At 32.3% G+C, this 13,633-nt stretch overlaps 1 protein-coding gene across 1 annotated transcript; it reads right to left on the bottom strand.

Moving 5' to 3' along the window:
* Positions 1–1,660: 1,660 nt before the first annotated feature.
* On the bottom strand, positions 1,661–2,221 carry LOC111704805 (uncharacterized). Its single transcript, XM_023477154.1, has one exon. It carries the CDS (start codon positions 2,219–2,221, stop codon positions 1,661–1,663), a length of 561 nt encoding a protein of 186 aa, XP_023332922.1.
* Between the last annotated feature and the right edge of the window lie 11,412 nt (positions 2,222–13,633).

The raw sequence follows: 13,633 nt of genomic DNA, 5'->3' as shown, positions 1-13,633 counted from the left end.
CAGTATAAGATAGAATTAAAGATTATATTTTAGAATAGATCAAACTAATTCAGAATAGATAAAACTAATTTAGAATAAATCAAACTAATTTAGAATAGATCAAACTAATTCAGAATAGATCAAACTTATTCAGAAAAGATCAAACTAATTTAGAATAGATCAAACAAATTTAGAATAGATCAAACTTTTTAGAATTGATCAAACCAATTCCGAATAGATCAAACTTATTCAGAATAAATCAAACTAATTCAGAATAGATCAAAGTTATTCAGAATAGATCAAACTAATTCAGAAAAGATCAAACTTATTCAGATAAGATCAAACTAATTTAGAATAGATCAAACAAATTTAGAATAGATCAAACTTTTTAGAATTGATCAAACTAATTCCGAATAGATCAAACTTATTCAGAATAGATTAAACTAATTCAGAATAGATCAAACTTATTCAGATAAGATCAAACTAATTCAGAAAAGATCAAACTTATTCAGAATAGATCAAAAACTTATTCAGAATAGATCAAACTAATTCAGAATAGATCAAACTAATTTAGAATAGATCAAACCAATTTGGAATGAATAGAAAAAATATTGAATAGATAAAACAAATTTAGAATAGATCAAACAAATTCATTATGGATCAAACTAACTTAAAATAGATCAAACTAATTCAGAATAGATCACAAAAATTAGAATAGATCAAACAAATTTAGAATAGATCAATCAAATTTAAAATAGATCAAACAAATTTAGAAAAGATAAAAAATTTAGAATAGTTCAAACAAATTTAGAATAGTTCAAACAAATTTAGAATAGTTCAAACAAATTTAGAATAGATTTAACAAATTTAGTATGGATCAAAATAATTTAGAATTGATCTTACTAATTCAGAAAAAATCAAACAAATTTAGAATAGATTTAACAAATTTAGAATAGATAAAAAATTTAGAATGGATAATTCAAATTTAGACTGGATAAAACTAATTTAGAATAGTTTAGCGACGGCTAAATAAAAGACAAAAGTCTATAAACAACTAACTATATTTTTCATATATCAAAACAAAGAAACAATGATAACTAATATGGCGACTGTTTATGTATATCACATGAGTTTTGATCAGGTAACTACTTGCAGATATTATGGCGGAAAGTAGGACGACTTGTCCGCCACAGGACTCACCCCAGAAACCAAGGCGGAGAGATTGAAGGCGGAGGGGAGGTTTCTTAAATAACTCCTTGCTGTTCTGTGAGGATTTCTGCGAACAGGAACTGCAGACTGAACTTGAAAACGAACCTTCCTGACGACTCGAGGAAGAGCTGAGGCGGATGTATCTGTTTTTGGACTAACAAGGAAAAACGGACACTGAAGCTCCGGAGTCTATCAGGAATTTGCGTTTGCTCAAGGAGTCCTGTAGATAGATCAGGCTGGAGCTTCTTGAACTGCCGGCAGGAAGAGAAAAGGATTCCTCCCGCTGGCCAGCTAGTTTCCCGACCAGGAGCAGGGTTTAACGGCAGTTCAAAGCATTCTCACCGTGAGTCCGATGATACCAGCAAAGGGTTGAAGCAGGACGACGACCCGTTGTAGCTGAAGACGTGGTTGAAGATACACTAGAGCAACAACCTCTGTTTGCACTGCTTGGCCCCCTAACAGCGTCGACTATCTAAGGCTCCAAAGTTTCTTCAGAGGACAGAACATTAACTGAAGCGGAGGCAAGGCTGTGGTACAATTCATCTGCCTTCAAACTAAGAGCATTAGGGTCGGATATATCTTCCTGTAGGAGGTGTGCACGAACATCTGCAGGTAAACGGCGCAGGAACAAACCTCGAAAGATGAAGCCAGGCTTGAAATCCTCCGGGAGCAGGGCGAGCATCCTGTTCATCAGGTGAGACGGCTTCTGATCGCCAGAGAGTGGTAGAGAAATCAAACTCTTGAACCTCTGATAGTCATTGAGACCGTAGGTTTTAACTAACAGTGCTTTAAGGACCTCGTAGGGTTCAGAGGCTGGAGGGGTTAGAATGAGATCTAGCATCTGAGAGGCTACTTCCTGGGACATTGAAGCCACGCAGTGGTAGAACTTGGTGGTGCTGCTGCTGATCCCCTTGATGTTGAACTGGGCCTCAGCCTGGGCGAACCATACTTCCGCAGATTCAGGCCAAAAAGGGGGAAGCTTGAGGGCAACAGCTCCGACACTGGGCAATGCTTCACTTGATTGGGTGGCCATATTCGTTGACTATCACACCAAAAAGCTTATTCACCGTTTCTAATCTTACTTAAGGAGTGGACTGTGATGAAAACAGGGAGCATGGCTCACTTCAGAAAAGAGTGCGGCGAAAAAAAGAGTCTATTTATATGGACAAAATACGTAACGGAGTTAATCATGTCGGGGTCACCAGATTTAGCGACGGCTAAATAAAAGACAAAAGTCAATAAACAACTATATTTTTCATATATCAAAACAAAGAAACAATGATAACTAATATGGCGACTGTTTATGTATATCACATGAGTTTTGATCAGGTAACTACTTTGCAGACATTATGGCGGAAAGTAGGACGACTTGTCTGCCACAATAGATCAAACAAATTTAGAATAGATCAAACTAATTCAGAATAGATAAAACTAATTTAGAATAGATTAAACTAATTTAAAATCGATCAAACTAATTCAGAATAGATAAAACTAATTTAGAATAGATAAAACAAATTTAGACTGGATAAAACTAATTCAGAATAGATCAAACAAATTTATTGTATCTACCTAGATCAAAGCTTTTTAGCAAAGATAAAAAATGATTTTAATTGATTTATCCTTAGTAGAAAACCCTGTGCTATCGCTTGTGGTAAGCTTGAGGGGCAATAAATTGACCGCGGTCCATTTTTATTTTAAAATGAAGATTGATGAAAGAGCGGAGGATAAAGAACATACACAGTTATATATAGGAAATAGAAAGATGGGATTTGAATATTGTGTGAGATGAAATGACAAAAATCACCAGTTATTTCTAACCAAGAAATGTTGCGTAAACGAAAATTATATAACATTTTACATTTAAAACTAACTTTTTAGCTTATTTTTAATTAATCAAATCTTTTTTAAATATTTTTATTTCCTTTAATTGCATTGTAATGTCACTGTGCATTGCAGTGCTCGGCCCAACCTAACCCTGGATGTTTATTTATAAAGTCAGCTGTTGCGTCGGTGGCGCCACGCGGGCAGAATGGTCCACATAGCCAACTCTTTATATCAGTCTGCTAAAGAGAGGTAAATAAAATGTATTTTTGAATTTGCTTTTTAATATTTATAAAGAGAAGGGTAATTTACAGTAACCCTTTATTTACAGAGTGACATGTACCGATTCACAATAGTAGCAGCATGAAATCTTTATCTGAGAAAAAATGCTAGATATTGTACCGTTTATCTACCTATCTATCTAGAAATAGATGGGAGTTCATCTATCTCTTCCTTTTTTCTGAAATGTAAATCCGAGGGACACTATTTTAGAAAACCTGTAGTTTTTAATTTTCAAACAGAAAAATATGGATTTCTTCATAACCCTTGCTCAAAACAAAATGTCTAAATGTCAGTCCCTTTAACTAGCTCTTGTATGTATGCTATGTTCATTATTTATTCTATATCGGACATAGGTAAAGGAGAAATATTCTCTTTGGCTTTCATGCTTTACAACTCAAAAACAAGTTTTTCTTTTACAAAAACTATAACAGGGCTAGGGCCTTACATACAGGGTTGTTGACTTTAAAAGTCAATATGATAAAATAAAAGGAGATCTACATGGATATTTCTAACATTTATTTAATAAAACGGATGTTTTGAAATAGTTTCCCAAGTGGCATTAAAATTGGTTGGTTTAGAAATTAATAAAGAAACTATAGACGAATATCAATTGGAGGTGTTTGTAGAACTTCTCTACGGCATTTGAGTCGGAAAAATCGTCTTCCTTATATTTCGAATTAATTTTAACAAGGGTGTGCCACAAAACATGGTGATTTTATTTTAAAGTAGACATTGAGAGGCCGTCTTTTTCACAAGAACTTCCATCAATGAGAGTGCAGTACTGCAGTATAGTGGTCAATTGTCTTTGTATGTATCATGTGACCAGTATAATGCACTCTTATTGGTGGGAGTTCTTGTGACGTAATACGGAGTTATGAATAATATTAACAATTATATCTATTAAAAATAAAAATTAGAATTATAAAATAATAATTGAAGAAAACCTAAATTACAAATAGGTTTCTCTGGGATATCTTTATTTTCAGATTGGTTGCGTATTTGCTGAATATGATCTGTTTAAACCTTCTAATCAAAATTGTTTATACATATGAATTTTCATATAAATTTGACACAGTTTTATATCAATTTCTCGAGACAGGAACATCAGATATAACTTTCATGGGTTGCGATCAAGAGCTAAAGTGATTAGCTTTCAACCTTTACCCGCTTTCACTTTTCCTTTACAGTCTCTTTTAGTAGGTGCAGTTCGGATCCAGAAATATCAACCAGAACTAAACTATCTGACGAGGCTAGGATGGACAAGGATAATGAAGATGAACATGATGATGATGAAGATGATGATGATGATGATGATGATGATGGTGAAGATGATGATGATAATGAGGATTTAGATGAAGAGTTGCTATTTGACTCATCAAGGAATATTGCATTTTAATACATATATAAATTTGGCTTGTCTGTCTGTCTGTCTGTCTGTCTGTTCGTATTCAATAAACGTCAGAACGGCTGAACCGATCGGGCCCAAATTTTTTGTGGGACATCTAGGGACCCCAGGAAAGGTTTATGAATGATTGAAATTTTAAATATTTGTCTCCATCAAAATTCGATCGTCATTAAATTTTTGAAAATTTTGAAAATCCGCGAAATTTTTTGTGAAAATCCGCGAATTATTTTTGTTTTGTTTTACGATGTACACAAAGAGAACATGTTCACAATTAATTTAGAAGATGGGCGCGAAGCGCCCTCTAAGGCTAGAAAGAAGGGCGCGAAGCGCCTTGAATTTCTAGTACATATATATTGAGTCATAACCGTATAAAACATAAATCACAGGACACATAATAATGAAAACAGAAAAGAGCACTTAATCTTTGAAAAGAATTAAAGTCAATATATAAAATTTTGTTTGTATGGTTTGTTTGCAGTATTAGTTTTGTGATCATCGTAAATTTTCTAATGTTAAAAAATTTACGTAAAATAGTTTTTTTTAGGGGGGGGGATAGGTAGTAAAATTAAAATAGCAATATTAATTAGTAGTGAGGAGGAAAGTCTTACCATGTATCCGGAAAATGAAACCAAATCTTGTATTTTGTAAAACGGAATGGAGTCTTTGCCACAAACTCAAAGTTTTAAATCCTTATATCTTTGCAACTTAGACTATTTAATCTAGCAGAATTTATTGTTTAGAGAGCAGTTCATAAAATCTTATCAACAAAGAGAGAATCAAGCTTAAATCGTTCCAAAAGTTATTAGCAGTTAATTATAAGAAAGAAAAAATATATTTGCGCACATTTATAATTTCTCTGGTTTGTGTAAATCAAAGATCTAGGTCCATTTTAAAATTATAATTAAAAATAAATACATGATAAATACTACAAAAACAATTATAAGCATAGATTTCAGGCGACTTTTTATTGAACGAGTGAAAGAGTGTCACATTTGATTTAAAACATCAGTTCCCCGTTTTACTCTTAAATATGGTTTCAGTAGCTTTAATTTAAATGAAGAAAAAGTTGTACAGTTGTACTGTTTACATATTAAATGGTTGTAGAAGTAAGAAAATCGTCGTCGAATATATCAATATAATAAAGACGACTTTCAATTTAAATTCTTCAATTTGATCTCTACCAAACTGTCAAACAGCATGGATACAAATAAACATGGAAAAAAGGAGAAACTATAATTAAAAACTTCTCCTTGTTTTCTTGTAAATTTACCGTGCACAGAAGAACATTCCAGAATCACAGCCTTCAACATAATCAAGGCTGAGCCAGAATGCCGAATTTATATAGATCAAAATTCAAGTGACAAACGTCGTTTTAACAAATAAATTAAATGATATTTTTTTTTATTTTATCAAAAGTTAAATATATTCTTGAAATCTAAAACCGTTTTCCGGTCCTAAGGATAATACTACGTTTGTCACTCCAAGTTTTTTATTTAGGCTAAATTCTGTATCCTTGATCTGTCGGAGATGTTAATCTAGCAGGGTATATTTCAATTAAATGTTCACAAATACAGTACATGACAAAATAAAATATCCTGGACAATCCGTTTTAAGTTCTTCTTTTTTTGACGCTAATAAATAGATTTTAAAAGATTTCTAAGTGAACTAAAATCATAATTTAATTCAAAAGGAAAACTTAAAAATCCTCGTTTCTTAAACGAACTTTAACCGTAATTTCAAGATGATCCTTCAAACAAAGATGGCAACCGTACCCTTGATCGAACCCAGGTAACAGTTTTGCGCAAAACCTGCTGAAATCTTTCCCAGGAAACCGCGGAAATTCCCAGGAATCTTTCACAGAAAAATCCAGTAAAAATGTTGACAAAAATGGGAGATTTTCTCGAGAATTTGTATGACCAAGTATGAGATACATTGTATGTGATATGTGTGCATGTTTTGATCCTTTAACCATATTTAACCTGACGTCTGGTCAAAGAGAATAGAATATATATTAGAGGAGAATTTACTAGAAAAAGTGTAAAACGGCCATTTTGTTGTATTGTTTCCATACTGCAGGTGTACTTCACATATTTATTCTATATAACCTTTTGGGGGCCCTGGAATATCATTTTATAGAAAATCTAAAAATAATGTTAAAAGAAAACCAAATTATGAAATAGGCTGGTTTCATAATTGACCGATGATAATTTCACATAGAATCTATGCCTTTCACTTTACAAACGATGATTTTCCGTTATAACTATAAATAAAATGATGGTTTTATTCACCTAATTCATTATAAAGTTTATTTAACAGCTTTAAAAATTTAGAAATTGAAATGAATAGTCTAGGGAACATATTGTATTAATGTACTCTACTGCACATAATTTGGGAACATTTACATGATTTGTACACTTTGAACTCCCTTTCAGGCTGAAAAGGAACTGACAAATTCATACCGAGATATTCTTTAAATTCCTCTCTAATATATATTCTATTCTCTATGCGTCTGGTTTACTGGCTGTCTGCCTTTGGGGGGGTGGGGGGATGTTCAAATTGGCAGATAGTGTTTAAATTTAAAAAGTTTATTTTCAATTGCGGGTTCTCTGCGAAAGTGACTAGCGCATTTCTTGCTTTTAAGAAGCAATGGAGGAAAGAAGTAAATACGTTTCATGTCAGAAAAACAATGCCATCAGATTAAGGTTTGATGGGAACGTTGTAAATCGAGAATTTCCATCTTTGAATGGAGGATCACTTGAGTCTCTGTAAGTGAAAGAAAAACTATTATACCAATGGTTTACCTTTTTTATGCCTTTTTAACTTAAAGTAAGAGAAAAAGAGTGTTTAAAATGGGTTACCTTATACCTACATGATAACAAGAAAACTCCAAAAGGAAGACAATTTAAAATATTCTGGGTCCCATGCTTATTGGACTTATAAAAGTCATAAATTTAGTTTTAAAGTCGTCTTCCTTTTTCATAGTTGTCTGGTTTTCACTTTTTTTTGTTCAATTTAGTTTTATTTTTACCAGTGGCTAACCGGATGGGTAGGGGACTAGAGGGAATTGCAAAGTGCACGCATATGACTGAAATTTTTATATTTTTAATCATGACTCCTTTTATTATAGAGGTATTGAGAAAAATAAAAATGCTTTTAATCTCTAATATAAAACTTAATAAATAAGCTTTTCTCGTACTTGTGCATAAAATTTAAACTAGAGGTGCTACGAGGTCACAAAGTCGTTCCAGTAATGTCGCATAAATTGTACCTTCTCCTACAGTCTAGTTCACAGTTATAATTTATTTCGTCTAAAGCTTCTGAGCAGCTATAGATTATCGCGGTAGTCTTGATTTTGCCACCTAAAAAATTAAGAATCCAACCTATTTAGTTGAAAAATAACAAGACAAAAACATTGGAACACATAAACCATTAAACTGTCATATTGAATTCAATGCTACTAGGAAACTATAGAGTTTTTATAAAAACAAACTTTCTGATGAGAGTTGAAATGTTTTTATCTTTTACTACTCTCAACTTTGTTCCAATATAATTCTTGTAGAACAGTTTAATTGTGATGATACCTAAAGCAATTCAGGGGATGCAAGAGCGGCCAGTTCGATGCAATATGGTGCCCTTAAATCCACTATCTCAGTAAAAGTAGGAAAATATCAACGGTTTTACTTTTTAAGTGTTTTCTGAAATTTTACTTTATAATTTCTGCAGCATAATTCCGCAAGTTACTGTAAAGAAAATAAATTTGAGAATTTGGGAGTTTGAACTGTTTGAATTGTTTGAACTGTTTGAACTGTTAGAACTGTTAGAACTGTTTGAACTGTTTGAACTGTATTGTGAAATTACCATGAATTTCCTAGTTCATTCTGAAGAAAATAGATAACAGGTCAAAATAAGTTTCCAAGTTTGAGGTTACATGTTAACAGTCTTCAACAACTACGGCAGAAGCTTAGTGAAAATGTTGAAATATGATCAAATCCAAATCTAGGGAATATGATGAAAACCCGGAAACTAGACATTTGAATGCGGCCCTCAAACAAATAATAGATTATTTATCTGAAGAATGACAGAAATAAAAGAATAAAAGAGGTTCTAACAAAAAGACCAATTAAGCAGAAAACTCTCCTGTTCCCCGTCTTACTTTGTGTGTGTTCTCTCTTTTTAATGCAGTAAGTTGAAGCAGAAACACTTTCAAGAAATCATTAGGAGAAACTTTTTTCATCAAACTGTCTTGCAGAGGAATCTGGCTTAGAGAACCATCGAGGTTATATAGCTTAGAGAACCATCGAGGTTATATAGCTTAGAGAGCCATCGAGGTTATTTAGCTTAGAGAACCATAGAGGTTTCATAGCTTTGATAGCCATCGAGGTTATAAAGCTTATGGAACCATCGAGGTTATATAGCTTAGAGAGCCATCGAGGTTATATAGCTTAGAGAACCATCGAGGTTATATAGCTTAGAGAACCATCGAGGTTATATAGATTAGAAAACCATCGTGGTTAAATAGCATAAAGATTAATTGAGTTTATATAGCTTAGAAAACCATAGAGGTTATATAGATAGAGAACCATCGAGGTTATATAGCTTAGAGAACCATCGAGGTTATATAGCTTAGAAAACCATAGAGGTTATATAGATAGAGAACCATCGAGGTTATATAGCTTAGAGAACCATCGAGGTTATATAGCTTAGAGAACCATCGCGGTTATATATCTTAGGAAACCATCGAGGTTATATAGCATAAAGATCCATTGAGTTTATATAGCTTAGAGAACTATAGAGGTTATATAGATTAGAGAACCATCCACGTCATAATATATAGCTTTAAGAACTCATCGTGGATAAATATTGCTTTGCGAACAATGAACTTTGTAGCAAAGGTTGGTTTATAAAAACATTTATTCTGAGTTAGATAATCGTCAAAATTCTATTGCTTTTAGGTTTAAGGTCCATCGATGTTAGAAAATACTTTTAAGAGATAGTCATAAATGTTGTTAAAGCAGTTGCCATGTTCCAGCCCTTTATAATTGTATTTTCCTATTTTCTATTGTCTTTAATCCTCCCCCTCTTCACCCTTCTAACTTCCTCTCCTTCTTATCTTATAACTTTTCTAATAGTTTGAAGTAAAAAGCGCCAGCTACTTAGTGGATATATATATGTAGTTAAGTCCCACTCCTTCTAGTGCCGCATTTTTCCTATTTTAAGTTTTGTTTATCATTTTAATTTTCCTCTTTCACAATATTATGGGAGATACAAAATCTGGAATATTTTCTACATTTGGCGTGATTCAGAAGAGAAATAATGCATGTATTTTTATTAAGCTAATTTGAAAATAATGAATTTTAATCTTGTTTACATGTTCGAATGGGCTAAAAACAGCTCACTCTGGTTAAAAGTTAGATCAATCCGAATTATTATATAAAAAGATCAACAATTTCGATTATTGAACCCTTTTATCACAAAAAGGAGGCCTCAAGTAGAAAAATGTTAAATAAATGACCCCTCTTAAAATATAAATTTATGTTCTGGGGCAGTAAGAGACGGCTTAAGACTGGGGGTTTTGTCATGAACATATCAAAATAACCTAATCATGTAGCGTAACCAGTGTGAGCTCAATAGCTCATACGGACCCAGAGCTAAGCTCAGATTGCAAGCTAGTAGTCTGGCCTAAGCATGACAGCTTATTAGCTCTTTTGTATATAGCCGTAGGTCGGACAGAAAGTGGAGGGGATGATAAGCCGCCTCGTGTGTAGTGTATTCAGACTCAGAGTCTGTTCATTAAAAAATGCCTTCCAGAAATCATGATTTCAAATCGTGGAATGCTTTCAACGCGTGGAAAATTCCAGCAGCCATTAAACTCTCTATTTAAATCTTAGGCCAATTCAGGCCACGAGGCTTTGATACAGGAGGGAGCGGAAAAGAAGGTTTGCAAGACTAAAACCGAAATACAGCAGTCGACGCGAAGAATCGAAAGGAAGAAGAGCAACTCGTCGTTTGGGATGAATGAAAGCCGGATAGCTTCGGATTTCTTCGATTCAACCATTATTTGTTCTTTTTTCACTTGTAAATACTTTTTTTTCCTATATTCTGTAGATTTACTCACATCAGTTTCAGGCTTTAGATTTCCTTTATTTTCTACAACTTTTAGATGGTAACACTAGTATATGTATATATCGTACGGTTTATGTTCAATTGGTTAAATTTTATCGAAAGTCACACTCGGAAGTTGCTGGGGCAGTAAGCGAACTGTGGGATATTTATAGTCTTTATATTATATATAATAAAAGGTAATCTCTGTTTAATTGTATGTCTGATCATAACTCATGAACCCCTTGACCGATTTGTTTCACATTTTGATTGGGAACTCGGTAAAACCACGTAAATGTTCTTAAATTGGTTTATAAATTTTAAGTTAAGACAACGCTGGGTTCCCAAGCTAGTATGCAATATAATAAAGAGGCAGGGAGATGTTGGGAACCTTTTTATTTTTTATAAATATGTATGGGTGGGTGTGAATTTGTTTACCTTGTGCTCGGGAAAAAAAAATATTCCAATGTTTTCTCCTATTTTTGCATTTTTTTCTATTCTTAATATGAATCATTTATTCTTTTCATGTTTGCATCAGGCATGGTATTCAAGACTGTATAGAGAATAAAATAGTTTCAGAGTAAATTTTTCTCTCCTGCACTTTTATTCTATCTAGCGGTTTCAGGGTTGTATTTGTTAGAACCCAACACAAAAAAGGATTGTTTACAAATTTAAACTCGGTAAAAGATTTTTTCCGTAAGAAGTAGAAAGAAAGAAAGAAAGAAAGAAAGAAAGAAAGAAAGAAAGAAAGAAAGAAAGAAAGAAAGAAAGAAAGAAAGAAAGAAAGAAAGAAAGAAAAAAGCAACAATGAAAGAAAGGAAGACAGAAAGACAGAGAGCAAAAAAAAGAAAGAAAAAAGAAAGAAAGAAAGAAAAGAAAAGATAAACACACATATATAAAATAGACACGTGACAATAATACTGCACTGCCATTGGTTGGAGTTCTGGTGACATGTTCCAGACGCATAAATAATTAAATATTATCAATTTTATCTATTAAAAATTAAAAATTTTTAAATTAAAATAATAATAAGCAAACGTAAGTTACTTTGGCTCCTCTGGGATATCGTTGTTTTCAGATTGGTTGCGTATTTGCTGAATATGATCTCTTTAATACTACGAATCTTACACATAATCTTATTTGTATTTGTTTTGGTATAATGTTGACACAGTATTTTATCAATTTCTCTAGACAGAAACATCAGATATATCTCAATCAACTCCTGAAATTCTCAGGTGTCAGCCTATACCCCATTTCATTTTTCAATTACAGTCCCTTTAAGGAATAAATTAATAAATAGATATATGAATATAAATAATTAAATAGATTAATAAATAGATAAATGAAAAGATAAAAAATAAACAGATTAAAAAGTAGATTTATAAATATAAAGATATAGTTTCAAAGCCCTAACCGCAAAAGTAGAGAAATAACCCAGACAAAATAAAGTTTGGTTAAAATTAATATTTACTTTTCATCCAGCAAATTCTAGAGCAAACAAATATGTTTGCTAAAATTATTGATCAGATAATCTATACAATATTCAAATATATGAAATATACATTTATAAGTTTTAGAATTATCGAATTAACCGAATTAAATGTAAAATAATGTATATAATGAGTATAATAAATGAAACGTTGCTCATTGCCGAATGAAATTATCAAACACACCTCAATGGTCAAAAATTTTCTTTCCACTGCGATTCAGCTATGAAAATTATGCATAATTTTCCAGGACTGGACATTTGGCTATACTTAATTTAATTCATATACTTCACTTCATGTATATTTTTTTTCTTTCTACAGGCAGAACCATAAAACTCTGGAATAAGAAGACGACTTTTTCAAGACTTTAAATAGTCAAATTAACATGAGAAAAATCGGATTCAAATTTTGGTCTGACCTTGCTTCCATTTTAAATGTATGTATATCTAAAGGGAAAGTTGACGTAAACTAAGGTGACCCTCTATTTAAAAAAAAAAAACTTTTTATATCTTTACCTGGATAAAATTATATCCCTGTTCTTCTTTTGACTTTTGATTAGTTTTAATTACGGTTTATCCATAAAACTATAATTAACTTGTAGATATTTTGATAGAGTAACAATGTAGGTGATTGTTAGAATTAAACTAAAAAAACCGACTATATCTTCAACAGTATTGATCATAAAAAGAAGAATGAGGTATAATATTGATCTTTTTGTCGAACTCTTGAATTCGTTCAGATATTAGATTAATTATTAGATTAAAGATTAGATATGACTACAATTCAATTTATACATAAGTTGTAAACTAATTTTCTGATGTCGTCGTCTTCTCATTCAGTATTTGACAGTACGTGTTCACTGTACAGTCCCTTTAAAGAACCTGTCTCCAATTTAAATATATTTATATTTAAGCTTGTCTGGATTTATGGATTTATCCTGATATACCCTGCCCTCTATATATATAAGGGTCTCTCTATTTTAAACTTTTAAGTTTACAAACTTAAATTGGTTTAGTGTGTGTACTGTGTACTGTTTACACACTTTTACCGTACACTGCTCCCTGCACTTTGAACTGTACACTGTAAACTGTACACAGTTCACTGCACACTGTGCACTGTTGAAAGTATTTAGACAGGGAGATAAACTCACTTGAAACTATGTGAACAGGGAGTAACATTATTTAATAATATTATCGATCAAAATAGATTAAAGTCATATATCCATAGAGAATAGAATATATAGAGAGGAATTAAAAGAATCTCTCGGTATGAATTTTTTCAGTCCCTTTCAGCCTGAAAGGGAGTTCAAAGTGTACAAATCATGTAAATGTTCACAAATTATATGCAGTAG

The sequence above is a fragment of the Eurytemora carolleeae genome, unplaced genomic scaffold (assembly GCF_000591075.1).
Source record: "Eurytemora carolleeae unplaced genomic scaffold, Eaff_2.0 scaffold506, whole genome shotgun sequence".
In the NCBI taxonomy this organism is placed as follows: domain Eukaryota; kingdom Metazoa; phylum Arthropoda; class Copepoda; order Calanoida; family Temoridae; genus Eurytemora; species Eurytemora carolleeae.
The sequence above is the reverse complement of the archived record's forward strand: the minus strand, read 5'-3'. Positions and strand labels throughout refer to the sequence as shown.

Excerpts from the sequence above, each read along its gene's own strand:
- LOC111704805 (XM_023477154.1), bottom strand. The coding sequence starts at position 2,221 with ATGGCCACCCAATCAAGTGAAGCATTGCCCAGTGTCGGAGCTGTTGCC.